The sequence below is a fragment of the Amia ocellicauda genome, chromosome 1, assembly GCF_036373705.1.
Source record: "Amia ocellicauda isolate fAmiCal2 chromosome 1, fAmiCal2.hap1, whole genome shotgun sequence".
Taxonomy (NCBI): Eukaryota; Metazoa; Chordata; class Actinopteri; order Amiiformes; family Amiidae; genus Amia; species Amia ocellicauda.
Window position 1 is genome coordinate 5,922,969 of NC_089850.1, and position 17,550 is coordinate 5,940,518.

Below are 17,550 nucleotides of genomic sequence, written 5' to 3' on the forward strand. Positions count from 1 at the left end.
CATGGTGGTGGCAGCATCATGCTGTGGGGATGTTTTTCAGCGGCAGGCACTGGGAGACTAGTCAGGATCGAGGGAAAGATGAATGCAGCAATGTACAGAGACATCCTTGATGAAAACCTGCTCCAGAGCGCTCTGGACCTCAGACTAGGGTGAAGGTTCATCTTCCAACAGGACAACGACCCTAAGCACACAGCCAAGAAAACAAAGGAGTGGCTACAGGACAACTCTGTGAATGTCCTTGAGTGGCCCAGCCAGAGCCCAGACTTGAACCCGATTGAACATCTCTGGAGAGATCTGAAAATGGCTGTGCACCGACGCTCCCCATCCAACCTGATGGAGCTTGAGAGGTCCTGCAAAGAAGAATGGGAGAAACTGCCCAAAAATAAGTGTGCCAAGCTTATACCATCATACTCAAAAAGACTTGAGGCTGTAATTGGTGCCAAAGGTGCTTCAACAAAGTATTGAGCAAAGGCTATGAATACTTATGTACATGTGTTTTTTATTTTTAATACATTTGCAAAGATTTCAGACAAACTTCTTTCATGTTGTCATTAGGGGGTATTGTTTGTAGAATTTTGAGGAAAATAATGATTTTAATCCATTTTGGAATAAGGCTGTAACATAACAAAATGTGGAAAAAGTGAAGCGCTGTTAATACTTTCCGGATGCACTGTACAATCATTTGTTATTCCTTTCAGGGGAACAAAGTTTGTTACAGTTTTAAATAACACAATTTGTCAATATTTTCAACAATTTTCTTTTTCTGACAATAATTTAAAATAATGACTGGATCTGAATTGGCAGGCTAGTGAAACTTGAGAGCCACTAGTCCTGTTTATATTTTCACTTACATTTTATAGAAGCTTTTGTAAAAATATATAGTGATATTATTTTCAGGGATTATGTCAATGTTTTAATGAACTCTATAAATCATCACAGGCTATATCCATAAGTTAATTTTGACCCTTTATACTGTTTTCAAAGGAAATTAGACTTGTAGCACAGACTGACAAATACCAGTGACAACTGCCAGCCTGCTAACAACTGAGAAGAACAAGAAACAATCAATCAAGAAAGAGGCAGACATGTCAGTTCCTGAACAATCAAGAGGGGATGATGCTGTAACTCATTTGTTATTATCGAGGAAGGGTAAGCTTTCTATAAAACTCATATTTGGTCTTAAGCCACATGTACTCCAAGATTGTTTATTGAGCTAACACACTATCTTTAAACCCAAGTATGATTTTCATGATATTTGTGAAGGAAAAAAAACTCTGCTTATGCTACAAACTTCTCACCAAATGCTTTGACTGTAGTAGAGTTAAAAGGTTAATCTCCTTTCAAACAAACACGTACAAATTAGATATTCGTTCAAAGTCCTCAATACGTGACCTTAACAAGACAAAAGAATAGCCTCGCCTCAGAATAGTAAATCCTTTTTAATTAAACAACCCATAGAAGTTTTCATGGAAAATGAATTGTTCTTCTAAGCAGACTAAGCAGTGTAATGCTGACTAAATTTAAACAAACAAAAGAAAGAAAGAAAGACCCCTGACTTTACCATTATTACTGCACTTAGCCCCTGGTATAAAAATTATTAGAATATCCATGTTGAATAAATTTTACCTATCAAATCAAATCTGAATAAGCACTCTAATCTCCTTATTTTACTACAGCACGACTGATAATTCTAATATATATATATATTAAAAAAAGAAATCACAGCACATCCACTTGCTTGCATTGTAAATAATTAACTAATCTATATTAGGGATGAGACGATTCATTGTATATCGACCAAGCACGATACTTCTGTATCGTGAGTTTTTCCATTCGTATCACGATATGCATCATGGATGGTGTATCATGATGTATATTGTATTGTGATTTTGGTGCATTGTCTCACCCCTAATTTATACTGCTGAAGTAATTGTTTCTAATTTGAAGCTTTCCTGTAAACAGAGAACAGTACACTGTGCTAATTGCCATTTCAAAACCAAAAAGTTTAAACCACTTGATGTTTTTCTGGATGAATATACAAAGTGATATTTTTCATATTGTTCCAGCAAAACAAATCTGTTTTAAATTGTCAGTCAACATTTGGTATACATATTTTCCTAGAATGCTGTACCTCTCCAGACTGAGTTAATCAAATACCTATTTATAATATATATAATTTGATGGAGTGTATTTGGAAGGGACAGCACATTGTTGAAAGGAAAATCAACCCATTTGCACTGAAAACAGGTTACTGAATATAAAAAAAAAGTTACAGCAACTGCAGACAACATAGAGAAGCAGGGAAAGATGTATGTTTTGAATAAGAAGAACAGAGAAAAATAAATGAATAGATCCAAGAACAAACAAAAATAAACATGAAAGAATAAAACTTTTAAAAGGAGTCGGACCCATCGCAAGAAGAACAGATACAAGATTGACAAAGGAAGCTATTGAATGGATCCCAAGAGATGGAAAAAAGACCTAGAAGACCAGAAAGGATGGGAAGATGAAATAATAAACTTAGCAGGCGTGACATGGAAAAAGGAAGCTATAGATCAAAGCAAAAGGAAACATCTCAGGGAGGCCTTCATCCAGCAGTGGATCGATATGGCTGAGGATGATACAAACCCTCAAGGACATTAGTCATATTTATTTATTTTAATTTTACCCCCAAAGGATATTTAAAACATTCTAGAATGTGGAGTTTAAGAAGAGTAATTCAGAACTGTCATACAATGTTATTCTAACAAACTTCAGTCCAGAATACATGCTATATTCATAATTAAAAAATAAAATACTAATAAAATTGAGAATTTGCCATTTTGTTCAAATATAAAAATGTTATTCAACTGCCATAATATGAATGCAGAAATTGAACAATTTGAACAATTCTTCTTCTGACTCCCTTCAGAGCCAATGTGGAACATATAAACTTGTACAAACTGTCCTAGGTCTAGGCCTAGACTCTATAAACCTGACCGCTGTGAAGCAGCCAGCTGATATGCCACAATATAGTTAAAGACCTTACAACTGAGGATACCAAATGTCACAGTGGATACCAATCAGAGTAAAAGTTATAACTAGTTCACTTTTATATTGAATACTTATTTTAAAAACAATATTTGGGATTTCCAAGCATATTTTAATAAGAATAAGGAAAAATAGCTTTCAGAAAAAAAAGAGAAAAATAAGGGAGGCAAAACAACCCCTTAATTAAATGCAACTAGACTCTTCACAAGTAAACAAGTGACTAATAAAGGTATAGAAGCCAAAACTAGCAAAGTTTCCTGAGGGAAAGTGGGAAATGTTTATTTTGAAACCCTGGTCATCTGCATGTGCAGTGTTAATGCCACAGCACTGAATACAATGGAAGCTCAACGGCTAGTGCACATAGCAGTAAACCTCGTCTTAAAAAGCGTGGCCAGTGCATATTGCTCACAATAAGTATGTGCAATCAGCCATGCGCAGGACGAGGGATCACACCAGCTTTTACCACAGTTTATTCAACAAACTGCTATGTGCTAATAAACATGTCTGTATCGGGGGTGAAAATCGACAGGACGTCCTGCAAACGAGCATGCATGCGGAAAACACTGATCTGCAAACTGAGAGGCAGAAGCATTAATAATAGTAGTGGGTCCTTTATTTGTTTGGAGTTGCTCAAGCTTGCCAACACAAAGCAGAGCAAATACAAGACGGTACAAGCCTACGGGCATATTGACACCCCATGCCTAGATGGGTGTCTGTATAACAAGCAGCCAATGCATGCGCTGGTGTCAGGGTGAGCCAGGCTGGGACACACCACTGCGTCAACACCGAGACAACGTGCGACGCACACGCAGCGCCGCTGCAAAACTTGAACCGACTCCCAGACCCTCCGATCCTATGTTGAACCATCAGGAGCACAAACCCGGTGCAGCTCCCGCACTGTGACACCAGCAGCAGCAAGACGCGCCGATTCGCACACACGCTCGCCGCCCGTTCATTACACACAGCCGATGCCCTCTGCAAACTTGGGACTGATTCGCTTGACACCAGGGTCGTGTCCCTCCTTCTCCGCGCCTCGTCGGCGCTTGGTGGGGAAGGCTTGAGAGCGGTCCCTTAATCTTAATGAACATAATGGTCAATATGAATAACCAGCCTCCCTAAACAAGACAGCACGGCACCGTCTCTCCCACCGCGTCGCGCATGGCTGTGCAGCACAATCTAGAGTCAATTACAGTGTCAACACAACCATCAATCACTACAGCAGGGACCCGTGGATTCAGAAGCAGCGATTATACTGGACTCTGCAATTTGACGACACACTCATTTAGTTTCTTTTTCTTTCAGTGTGATCTTGTTTTTTGACATTCGCCTCTGCACTATACATTTCTTTTTTGTTTTCCCCCCATCGCACATATATAAACAACCCCGTGCTAGAGTATAATACGTGAGGCTACATTTCTATCAGCTACTCACCACGTACGTGGATCCATTCTCCCCGGACCGGACCTCCGTCTCCGGAATGGAAAAATGCATGGTCGTAATCCAAGGCTGATCTTCCTTGTAGACGAATATGAGGGAAATCGGAATAAAGTTTCACAGAAGGGGTATAAAATGAAATAAAAAAAGACACCCAATGAGAGTGCAAGGGACTGTTAAAGAGCAACACTAAACACACAGCACTCGTCCCGCCGGGTTGTGTTGGGGGTTTGTTTGCTGGGGTGCAATCTCAAATGCCCCCTTCTGCAAACTCAACTCTCGGAGACCACTTCCCTTCTTGGCCCTGGTTTCGCCCCTACAGAGAGAAAGATCAAACTTAACTCAAGTCAAGAGCTAAACTTTCCTTAATATCCCTACAGCAGCCATGTTGCATTTGTAGGTAATTCCACCTTCCAAAGAGGTGTTCAGGCGCCTCGTTTAAAACAAAGCAAGAGTCAGATGAATCTGCTGTTGCTGTAACCACCAGCTCCGTTTTGCAGCAGCACAAATACAATCCCTGCAGTAATCCCACACGTTTCGATACTAAATTCAAGCTACAAAAGCATCACTCTTTCCCCAACCCCCCCTTTCAGTCTTCAATGGTACATACGAATAGATTTTTTTTTTTCTGTTCAGGGTATGTTAGAGTAACTGTCTATGTTAAAAAAAAAAAAAAACATCGGTCAGGATACAAGCACCAGAAAGAAAACATAAAAGTAACAACACGTTTCTAATAGACACAATATCAACTCTTTACTTTAAAGCGCGCATTATGTATCTATTACCACCACTGTCACAAAACATTGCAACACTCACGGATTCAACTATCCTGATAGAATAGGGGGATCTCTTAAACCATACGAGACCAAATACATGTAACACTCAGTACGTAAAGACATATGTAAAGTGTGTATAATGTATATACAATAGTATGTATGAACTTATGCATGATATATGTTTTGTCTCCTTGTTTTCTTTCAGGGACGTGTTTCATAATGTATAGCTTCCCCTTTGTGCTGGGGTGGTACGTCTTAAGTGTCTGAGAGGTCAGGTGATCAGTCGTTTAACAGAGTGCAGCCGCTGCAAAACTGCAGGATTCCTGTACGACCGTCTGTGCAGATACACACAGTGTGGATCTGCATACACACACACACACACACACACACACACACACACAAACACATATGTCTGTCTAATGCTTAAATTGAACAGATATATATATAGATAGATATGAATCTTTACTATGAAACTAAATGCACACGTTATGCTAAAAGAAGCAGTGTAGCTTGAAACAACATGGCTTGCATCAAATACTCACTTCTGCTTATTATTTATGTTCTTATATTCTGCTATAATTGAATTGAAATAATTAACAGCACTCAATGTGTTTTTGCTAGATTGTGATCCAGACCTGTATTGTGTGGACCAGGTATTTGTCATACTATATGGAATACATGACATTTCTCTATATATGTATCAACATTACATGTAATTTAAGTGTCCCTTGGATGTCTTTTCATTGTTTTCTATCAGGCGTTTGATGCAATCATAAAACACCATCACATTCCTAGTCACTATAACATGAAACATTTTGAGTTATTTATCATGCAGTAATGGCCATGTCTGTCCACATTATTTGTTCACATTATTGTATGGGTTATTTGGTTATGGAGGAAACAAATATTTTACAGAATCTAATAAATAAATAACCAAGCTGTGTAACTTTCCTGCGGAGGAAAAATAACCTATTTAAAAGTTTCACCTCACAAATCCTAAGTCAACTCCAGCATTATTAGGAAAAAACAGTTGCAGAGGTACCAGGAAGATACTGATAGCTCTATATTTAGTACAATTATGAAAAAGATGCATGTTAAAAAGTCACATTACCCCACATTTTATTATTTTAATTGCATTGTTTTCTTATGATAGACATATAGATTTCAAGATAACAAGTTTTATTGAATTGACATTTATAAAGCAATCTATCTAAAGCTTTGTGATTTTAATACAAGTGTTATCAATGTGGTTCGTATTTCCCATGATGGAAATTAACTATATTAATCATTGTGACACACTACAGATGTTTATTGGAGAAGCTGACATATTAGCTTATTAAAGATGCATTTTCTGAATATTCACCTGACAGTATTAATATGTATGGAAAAAATCTACCCCCACTACCCTGAAGGGAGTGGTTTATTTCAAATAACATACACAGTTTCTGTATAAGTAATTATAATTATGTGCATGCAGGGCCACTAGGAAGTGCACTTGTTTGAGAAGAAAGAGATATTTTCAGAAAACCCATATACCTATCAGTCCTCTGATAAAACAGGATCTATTTAATTAGGTTGGCAATATTTCCCCCACTGGTACTGTTTCTATACTATTCTACTTCACTATTTTGTTTGTGAGGACATCAGTGCCAGTGGACATTAATAAAAGCATGTTTACTACAATATTGTACAACAAGGCATCCCAACCCTAAGAAGATACAGATTTAAAGTTATTTTGTAAATTGTATTATGATATTACTTGGCAGACATCCTTACCTTTGCAACTTACAATATTAACAATATAGTACATTATTTTTGTATATAATTACACATGTATGCAGCTGTTGTTGTTTTTTTACCTCGTGCAATGTAGGTAAAATGCCTTGCTCAAGGGTACAACAATAGCATCTGCCACCTGGGATTAAACCAACATGGCTCTGCTCAGAGGTCCAGAATCCTAACTACTGCTCCACATTGCTGTCCTAGCTATTACAAAGGTATTATGTCATTTCCAACAGTTTAAGCCTAATTGAACAACCTTTCTTGTTCGAACAAGGGATCACATTAGTAACTAAGGGTTTAGTGGGAACAAAAAACAGTATGAGGTTCAGGATTTGAAAGCCAGGTCGTATACATGCAGCTGGCTGAAGATCAAGATCAAAAGTGACAGAAAATCATCTTTCTCTTGTATATATTATATATTATATATTATATATTCATGTCAGTCTTCATAGCAATGTCCAGATGCTAATGTGACATTTTGTGTCTCTGAAAAGAGAGGCAAGAAGGGCTATGTTTCCTGCACATTATAGCATCAAACATTTAATAAGTGAAGTCCTAATATATTTTTAGATGAGCCATGCAAATGCCTATGACGAAAATGGAGGAAGTGAGAGACCAGAGTCAATTTTTCCACATATATACACAATACCCCACACTGGCTAAATCATGGAGCTATGCTGTCTCCAGGATATTTATTCTCTCATTACAGTAAGTACAGCTCAGCACCACAAATCATATAACCTGTCTGTCTGACTGCAGGAGGCTGAGAGTCTTTGCACAAAAATACTAAATTGAAATGCTTGGCTGAGCATATCTCAATATTTTGAATGTCTGAAGAACAGAAAAATAGAAAGGGGAAAGAAACTTTTTTTTTTATTTTGCAATAAGGCAGATTTAGAATATTCAACCCTGAATGAAAAGTCACTTCACATTCTATGACATAACACTTTTCGATCTTTAGCAGTTTTAAGTCATTGAATTGATTCCTGTGACTCAGTGACATCACACAAGCTTATGTCTTCCAAAAAAACTAAAAATAATGACTGCTCCAGTGACAAAAACATCTTGGAAAAAAGACACTGAAAAAGGACATTTAATAAAGTGAAGCGAGGGCAGCCTGTAGCTCCCCATAAAAGCCATTCTTAGGTATCCTAGCAGGAAGACTTTGCTAAGGTTATGTGAATGTCTGAGTATATATATAATGTTGTACTGCTTTGATCATTGCACTTTCATGATTTCCCAAATCTTCCAGGTTCCTCATAATATATAAATTAATTATCAAGCTTAATTTGATCAACAATGATATTGTAATAAACAGCCATGATGGTACGCCCCTAGTGTGTTTATTTTTGTTATGATAGGCTTTACTTTGTCAACGATAATTGTGTAACTAAATGCATGGATTTCTACATAGCCTTCTACACACCTTGCAATTTAATGCAAGTGTTAGACACAGATATGCAAGGTAAGGTTCTCTTAAATTACTCAGATTTAGGAAGTCCTTTTCAAAATATCACTATGGTTCCCAGATTAAACTCATATAAAACATTTAATTTTCCACGCTTGGCAAACTCTTCACAGGCTTTTCTATGGACCTCCAGGTCCCTGGACTCGTTTTGAGAACAGCCAGACTGCGAACTGCAGCTCTATTATGACACAGTGACATTACTAACACTAATGTAATATTTTGTAATACTGTAAGTACATGTTGCATAAAGTCAAATGATCCCATAACACACACATCAAATTCCATTTCATATGAAATGACAAAGTTATATCCATGCTTCTCTAATGTCCCAACATTGCAAGTTCTTCAGTCCCCAAGTCCCCCAAAAATCTATATCTGTGCTTGAGAAAATTACATTGTATATCATTCATAAAACAGAGTAGAAGATATTGTCAATATAGGAAATAAACTGAAAGACATTGAAGGACATCATAAACTGCAGTTATTCATAAAAAAGTATTCAAATATAAAACTATATATTTTGAAAATGGGGCTCTTCAAGTTTACATTCAGTTTCTCCTATTAATTCATCAATTTTATTGTATGATTTATTTATTTACATAAAATGTGTCTATTATTTATAATTATTTTGTTTTTCCACAAAAGGTGGAGACCCGGCATCATCAACCTTTTCAAGGCCTTAGAAACCTGTTCCTTATTTCATATGGAAAGTATTTAGTCGTCAGCTAGTTGAGCAATAAACTCAGGACCTTAAATCTCAATCCCTTTAAAGGTTACAGTTAAAGCAATGTCTCTGACGCCACACAGACCCTGCAGTGCACACTCCCGGCCGCAGGGGCAGTGTACACTTCTCCTCACGTTAGTTTTGTACCAGAAGCTCTGCCGTCGGTGATCTCGCTGCTCTGTAATTACGGCAGGGTCGGAAATTGCCCAACATGGCGGACACAGTCGGGAAAAAAGAGAAAGCACTGAATGACAGCAAACACCAGATACAGGGTAACGTGTGGCAGCAGCGTGTGGACGGGATGCTTTAATAAGACGCGAGTATTTCGGCAGCTGTGGGTCGTAGTTGTAGAGCCAGTGGAGAGACTCAGGCTGATGTACTCAGTCAGTCTGTGTTGAGTTGGTGTGTCATGGCCTGCCTTGCACTGCTGTTGCAGCAGACTGTGTAGCGTGTGTCACTGTTGTGTTGTTGTGCTGGGTGATGCAATGTCGGTCTTCTTAATTGCTCAGCCCTGAGAGCATGTGTGTGACGTAGTGAAGTCAGCATGTGTAGGGCATGGCGTAACTTTGTAGCAGATCCAAAATAAAATAAAAACACGATACAGATGTATGTTTCAAACATGATGAGGTTGGATTTTGAGACATTTAAGATGCTTCTGTATCGTGTATTGATTAATCACTTTAATAACACAGTGATACGTGTTGGTCTTACAGCCCTGGAGGTCTTTACGACAACTTCACAATGTTAAAGGGTTCTTGAGTTTCTCTACTAATGTGTCATATTCTTAACATCATTATGATTGTATTATTATTACAGATGAAATGGATTCAAAGAGAAAAGACGACGTAAGCTGCCATGTAAGTGCTTATTTTAAATGGGATGTGTATATATATATCTGACACGCATACATACACCTGAGTGAATACCATCTAGTGTTTGTACATGGCAGGATGGCATTCTTTGGGTAGTTGAACTTAAAACAATTAAATATTCAAACTTAAAAGTGCATTCTTGACAGTGATACCCTTTCCGTTGTCACATAGCTTATTTCCACTGATTCAGAAACAAATGACACCAGTTTTGTTTCAGTATAGTCAGACCAAAAAAAAAAAAAATGTTGCAGTCAATGTTATTAGAAATATTTAGTCTAAATAACTAAAACCTACATTTACGTAATATTTAAAGGAAAATACATTATTTTAACTGGTATTATTGACAATATGTAGAGACCAGGTGTGAAATTAGCTTGTTAATTCACATGGTTTTATATTAACTATAATATTTCTGTGAATCAACCTGACTGTCCCATTAAGTGCTGTATAAAGTGCTCTCTGTGTCGCCTCCCATCAGGCCGAGGGCAAGGAGCTGTCCAAGGAGGAGAAGCAGCGTCTGAGGAAAGAGAAGAAACAACAGAAGAAAAACAAGAAGGATGACAAGAATGTGGGAGAAACTGAGAAGGAGAAAACTGCAGTGGTTCCTGCCCATATCCAGCCTACACAGACCAAGAAAGAGTTAAATGCAGGTGCCTAAAACTGTGTGTTTACCCTGTGTGTGTTGGATTAAAGTTGAACGCACATTTGTGGCAGAACGCACATTTGGGGAAAATAATCTTATCATGCAGTCATTATAAGATATAAGAAAATTAAAGCAGAGCTATTAATTTGATTTGTTTATATGAACCCTTTAATATTCCTTCCAAAATTATACTGTGAACAAACTCTTAATTATTAGTTCAGCTACACAAGCCATGACCTATGACCCTAGGGCTCAGTGAAACCCACTGCAGCGACTTCCCTGTTGCACAGTGATGGGTTATGCTCTGTCTCGAAGCTCCTGTGTCCGAGGCCCCGGCGGCTGGAGAGAAGGCTGCCCCGCCCAAGAGCAAGGCCGAGATGCGTGCCGAGAGGAGAGCCCGGCAGGAAGCGGACCGAGCTGCCAAACAGGGCAAGAAAGGAGACCCCAGCCAGCCCCTTTCCACCGCCAAGCAAAAGGTCCTGCCTAGTGAACCACAGCCAGGTAGATCTCTCTAGCGTGTGTTGCTGCATGTAATGTTGCCGTGCAATTATTCAGTTGATGAAGGCAGTCCTGATTGCATTCGTTAACTCTGTGGTTGACCAGTGTCTAACTCGCACCTGTGGTGTGGTAAAGGAAAGTCACGTGCTGAGTCAGGCGAAGGGCGGCCACAGGCTTTTGTTTGGCTGCTGTAAGCCGATTCGTTCATTTTTCCGTCGTCTTCTCTCTAGTGGTCAAAAGACTTCCCGAACACATCCAGGTGGATGACCCAGCTGTGCTGAAGAAGCTGGCCAAGAAACTGGAGAGGCAACAGGTAGGATGAGGAAAGGCCACTGGAATGTGTGTGTTTTAGTGTGGTTGGATGGGGCATTAAGGAGATTGTGTAGAGCAGTGGATCTCAGCTCTGGTCCTGGGGACCCCCTACCCTGCTGGTTTTTGTTCCAGCCCAGCTCTTAATAACTTAATTGAACCCTTAATTGAACTAATACTTTCCTAAACCAGAACCTTTTCATTATTTTAAACAGTAGGAGTTCTAAGTTAAGTATAGAATTGTATAAATAATCTTAAAGAACTAACTCTTGTATTACACAGAATATTTCTTCAATTAAGGTTAAATTATGTAATTGAGGTCCTCCAGGACCAGGGTTGGGAACTACTGGTGTAGACAGAGGAAAGTTTTTCAGTCCTATTCCAGAAGCACTGCTGTACCAGCTGAGCTCTGATTGAATCATTGGAAGCGTATTAAACAAAGGTAGAGGGTTCAGGTGAGGATCTAATGAAGCAGAACGCAGGTTCGGGATGCTTTCACACTTTTTGAGTACAGTTGGTAGGTATGTACACAGTATGGGTTTTCATCTTCCATTATAACAGGAATGTAACGAGATAAATGATCAGCTTAGGGCTGATCAATAAACACAAAACATTAAAAGGAAATGTGCTAAATCTCAGTAAACTGCTCTTTATTATGGTAATATTTGTAGATACGTTTTGAATGTAAGTGTTGACTGTCCAAGGATCTGGTGACAACTTGTCTGTTTTTAACCTGCTCTTGAAAGTCATTGGCTGAAGAGCTGATTACAGTGGGTGTTTTCTTGCCCCTTTTCCCTGCATGCACTGTGATGCCCCTCTGTTTCAGACGCGCCGAAGGGGTGGCAGTAAAAAGGTGTCCGGAGTCAAGGTCTGCCTTGTGAGAGTGCTGTCTGTCTTGAGTGGCTTTGTTTCAATCGGCTAATGTGTCCTCGCTGTCGCTCTGTGGTCCAGAAGGGCTTGATAGAAAACAGCCCACCTGACATTTAAATAAAATTCTTCTTTCAATAAGAACAACAACCTGGGTTCTGTATGTGTGTGTGCTTGTTCATTGTTTTCAGCAGGCAGCCGGTTGCTGTGAAGATTTTGACTAATATTCTTTTGTGCTTTTTTTTTTTTTTTTAACTAAAAACATCCAAACAAAAGTCTGTCTTATGATGGTGTGTTGTACTATTTCTAGGTAAAGGTGGCAATTGTGTGTAAGAAGCCCAGCATCATTAGGCTTGTGTCTGATCCAGTCCAGAGTACAGCAGCATTATTGGTTCCCTTGGGGATGAAACCGCTGCCTCCATCGCAGACTCTGTCACTGCTTTATCTCTCCTGCACACTGAAGGGATGACTGGCTGCTTTAATATTGGTTTGATGTCCTTTTTTTAAATCCAGATTCCTCTGAGGCCAGATTACGGCTACAAAGTCAGTCTCTTCTCCCATCTGCACCAGTACAGTCGAAAAGCACCGCTCACACAGCAGATAAGGTAGGCTTAAAAAGGTTCATCTTCAGGTTTTGATTTGTTAAAATAAATCTGAATATCTTAAATGCATGTATAGGCTTCAGAAATGTGATAATGGCAGTCAGCCATTGTTTTTGACTATCTTGTGGTTGTGGATGACTGTGTTCGGGTAGTTCTGTTTTCCCACAGAGAACTTTAAGCTGCCTTTGTTCTTGATTTACCCCCCTTCCATTAGCTAGATAGGATTTGTTTTAGGCCCCTCTGTGCTGTTATGAATCGCCTGACTTACTGTCACAGGCTTCTTGTGTTTTATATAAACTGGTGGTCATAGATATGGTGCCACCTGGAAAAACTTAATGAAATGCAAGCAATTCTCATCAACTGCAAATTACCTCTCCAGAGAATATAACAACTAATTCCATTTCCACAATTGGATCCCCTCTGCAAAGTGGCATTCACTTCAATTGCAGTGAGTTCCTCTTCCCCATTTCCTCTCCATTGCAGCATTCCCTCGACCGTGATCCACCCCTCGATCGTGCGGCTGGGGCTGCAGTATTCTCAGGGCATCATTGCAGGGTCCAACTCGCGCTGTATCGCCTTGCTGCATGGCTTCAAACAGGTACTGGTCCTGCTGGTTTATTCATCTCCGTAAGATGTGGCATCTCATTTCACTGGCATGCGAAATGTGGAGACCTGTTGTTTTCTTGACTTCTTCACAAGTTTAGTTTTCTCCTTTATAAGCTATGTTGAATATTAATATTGTACTGTTTAAACCTCGTCGCTTTGGGTTAAAGCATCTGTCATAATACTAATAGAAGTTCCACTGATCATGCAAGCATAATTCCTGTGATCTTACTGGAATGATTATAGAAACCCAAGTTGTTATGATCTGTTTTGTGTAACTGGTCTGATTTCCACTAGTGAATCTCTGTAGTTGATGCTACAGCACCGTTCCTTTCTCTTCTTAATTAATTGGGTGCCGGGGTTAATTGCATTAATATAATTCACTGCAATGAATGGTGACCAAAGCGCTCTCCACATCCATTCCCACAGGTTATCCGTGATTATACAACCCCCCCGAATGAAGAGTTATCCAGAGATCTGGTGAATAAACTCAAGCCTTACATCAGGTACTGACCCGGTTAGGTTTTACACTCTCCTTGTTGGAAGAATAAATGGAACAAATTTCAAAAATATAATTCTGTGTCCATGTGTAAAGTCAGACCATGTAAGACATCCCAGTAGATGGGACTGTTCAATGATTCATTCAGTTCACGGCACGGAATCGGGACTTGTGCAGCTCGACACACAATTTCCTACATCCTAGCTCTATTGAAAGAAAGGTCGGGTGAGGATGGGAATACTTGCACTGTAGGAAGGAATATCAGTATAGATGTCATGAATCGGATAAACATCTATAACTTTGAGCTCCATGTTTTTTTGTCATCTGCAATCATGGCCTTTTCCTCTGTTGTAGTTTCTTGAATCAATGTCGACCTCTGTCTGCCAGCATGGGAAACGCAATCAAGTATCTGAAGAAAGAGATCTCCAATATTTCAAGTCAATGCAAAGAGGAGGAGGTGAGAGAACATAGAACACCCCCCACTGGACTCTGAAGAAATTAATTCAAATTACTTTGTCACAGCCGAGCAAAGATTATTACCAAGACATTTGATTAATAGACCGGGTTCGGAAAACTTATTGTCCTTTAGATGTTTTGTTCCTAATGTTACTCTGATCATTTATTTTATTGTGGAATTGTTCCCACATTTTCCATCAACTTCATTCTTTCTTTTGTAGGCAAAGTCTAAACTACAGGACTGTATTGATCGATATATAGAAGAGAAGATTCGTCTGGCGGCAAAAGCCATCTCTAAATCTGCCTATGAGAAGATCAGTGAGGATGACGTAATCCTGGTCTATGGATGGTGAGATCTTTTACTAAACACAACTGATTAGTATGAGTATATTTCTTTTGGGGAACTATAAAAATTAAAATGTATTTAAAGAATACAGAAACAGTGTTTTGCAGTGATATTTTCATAAGGAGTTGCGATTATTGTTCCATCTGCCTACACTTCTGACTATACACAAATTAAACTCTTAAACTGAATCTAGAAGTATTCACACACTGAACTGGAAGCAATGTCAAGTCCCTACGCCATACATAAGCAATTTACATGAGCTTCCCTCTCTTGAGTCACACCTGGAGTAGGGGATGGATGATTAGACTGTTCGACGTTGTTTCTCCTTGCAGCTCGTCCCTTGTGAATTACATTTTGTGCGACGCCTACGAGAAGGGCAGGAATTTCCGGGTCATCGTGGTGGACAGCAGGCCCCGGTTGGAGGGCAGGGAGGCGCTGCGCAGGCTGGTGAAGAAGGGCATCCGCTGCACCTACGTCCTCATCACTGCCGTCTCCTACATATTGCCCGAGGTGAACCAAGATGCACTCTTGACTTCTGCACACAGCATCAACCGCAGACACACTGGAGCTAATCTTGTTTGTTCGTTAATTTATGGGTTTACAACTCCTCCACGAACAATGTCAATGATGAGCTCGCCCGCTGACTGAGTTCATTATCCTCAGCGGTGCATTGCTGTGTCACCCGAGTGCTCTTTAATGGAAAGGAGTTATTAACCACTTGAGTCCAAATTAGATCTGTGATTTAATGGCGTAAAATATTTGGTAAAACTTTATTCTATTAAAGGGCACTTCAGGCTGAAAAGGGGAGTACAGTGTGAGTGGAAGTGATATGTGCCACATTGTGCAGTCACTGACCTATTCTAGAGCTTTCTATACTGTACATTGCTCCCAATCTAGTAGAAACATGGGTCTCAATGGTAGTCTTTGTATTCACTTTCTCAGTCAGAATGGGGTTATAATTCCTGCCTGGGTTGGATGACACCCTTCCCATGCTTCTCCCTTTGTTGCCCTGGTCAAGTGCATGAGGTCATATACAAGGTCATGAATGTGGAGGTGACATCCCAGTCCTCATAAACCTTCCATGATTGTTAGGCTACTTTGAGATAGGCGTTAAAAATGTCTTTCCTCACTTTAGCAAATGTTTTTATTCATCTTAAAAGCTGTCGACTTGGATGAAAAGTGCTGAAGCTCTGTGGCCACTCTTCCACGGTTTGAAATTTGATTCAAGATGTAGATTGTGTGAATCGGTAGATGGACTCTGCTCTCTGTTCCTCTCTTCAGGTCTCCAAGGTGTTCCTCGGTGCCCACGCGCTCTTGGCCAATGGCTACGTGATGTCCCGGGTGGGAACGTCGCAGATCGCCCTGGTTGCCAAGGCCTACAACGTGCCTGTGCTGGTGTGCTGTGAGACCTACAAGTTCTGCGAGAGAGTGCAGACCGATTCCTTCGTGTCCAACGAACTCGGTAGGTCTTCTGTTCTGTCCTGACTCCTCCGCCACCCCCGCCATGCTTCTAATGATGGGCACTTTTTAGCAAGTTAAATGCAGTCAGTCGTTACTTTGATATAGTGCCTTTAACCAGGCTTGCCGGGAAGCACTTTATGCGAGTAAAAGCACTTAATGGAAAAAGCAGTACATTTATCGAATACCAATAAAGTTCAACTGGCAAACAAAAAACCACGAATGTCATTGGGCTATTTTGGCATCGATTTAATGTAAGAGCTATGTGAAGTAAATATTGTAGAATACAGAAATACATTGAATTGCAAACATTTTCATAGCAAGACTAAAGAGTGCGAATCGGGTATCTGATGCACTGAATGTTTTCAATATTAAAGTGGAACAAAGAACAAATGCTGTGTCTGCAAACTGAGGACTGTGGTGGTCTGGATGTTAAGATCAGATCGTGACTCATCAGTAGGCAGCCGTTGATCTAGTTCAAGCCTGTTTCTGACACCACTCCCCTGTCTGGTTCCAGATGACCCCGATGACCTTATCGTGACCCGGAAGGGGACGACACAGCTGGGGAAGTGGCAGGAGACCAGCTCCCTCCGCCTGCTTAACCTGGTCTACGACGTCACACCTCCAGACTTTGTGGATCTAGTAATCACAGACTTGGGCATGATCCCGTGCACCTCGGTCCCCGTGGTGCTGCGTGTGAAGAACGTGGATCAGTGAGCATGCCCTCGGCTCCAGAGAGGTGTTAGCAGCTGTGCTTCGGTGTATACAACTTTCTTTGGCATGGAATAAAGCTACTATTTAATGTGGTGTGCGGCGCGTTCATTTGCATACAGTACAAACACAGAACGCATAGCTTGGACGGGATTGACATGAATTCATAAAATAGTTTATTTTGTATAATGGTAGGCTTTAAATATATAGTCACTCTTAGTAGTCCTTTGAAACCTGCATTCCCCCCATATCTATTAAAACAGTCATGCTTTGATTCAGCTTTCTATAATAACATTTGAAGAAAAAGTGTTTTGCCAGCCAGCAAAATTGGTTATGTATTTCAGCAAATACATAGTGTTGTATATATTGTTCTTAATTTGAAGAAGCTGCTATACAGTACAGTTGATTTTCTCTACAGTATTTTACTAATTCCAGTTGGTGGCGCCATTGGTCAAAAATACCTCTCCATTCA

At 39.8% G+C, this 17,550-nt stretch overlaps 2 protein-coding genes across 3 annotated transcripts in view; one reads left to right on the forward strand and one right to left on the reverse strand.

Moving 5' to 3' along the window:
• snx17 (sorting nexin 17) overlaps positions 1-5,263 on the reverse strand; it is a 49,412-nt gene extending 44,149 nt beyond the window's left edge. Inside the window, exon 1 of one of the 2 annotated variants that reach the window (XM_066709218.1) lies at positions 4,462-5,263. In XM_066709218.1, the coding sequence (XP_066565315.1) occupies positions 4,462-4,521 (60 nt within the window). In that variant the 5' untranslated portion in view covers positions 4,522-5,263. The remainder of the gene's footprint in view (positions 1-4,461) is intronic. The other variant, XM_066709134.1, reaches the window with a different exon arrangement.
• A 4,113-nt stretch (positions 5,264-9,376) lies between these two features.
• Positions 9,377-17,174, forward strand: eif2b4 (eukaryotic translation initiation factor 2B, subunit 4 delta). Its single transcript, XM_066709340.1, has 13 exons — positions 9,377-9,486; positions 10,031-10,071; positions 10,565-10,736; positions 11,045-11,230; positions 11,458-11,540; positions 12,917-13,008; positions 13,489-13,603; positions 14,038-14,114; positions 14,462-14,564; positions 14,785-14,912; positions 15,242-15,419; positions 16,191-16,371; positions 16,885-17,174. The coding sequence occupies exons 1-13, from the start codon at positions 9,426-9,428 to the stop codon at positions 17,082-17,084; spliced, it is 1,617 nt and encodes a 538-aa protein (XP_066565437.1). The 5' UTR covers positions 9,377-9,425; the 3' UTR covers positions 17,085-17,174.
• The last annotated feature ends 376 nt before the right edge of the window (positions 17,175-17,550 follow it).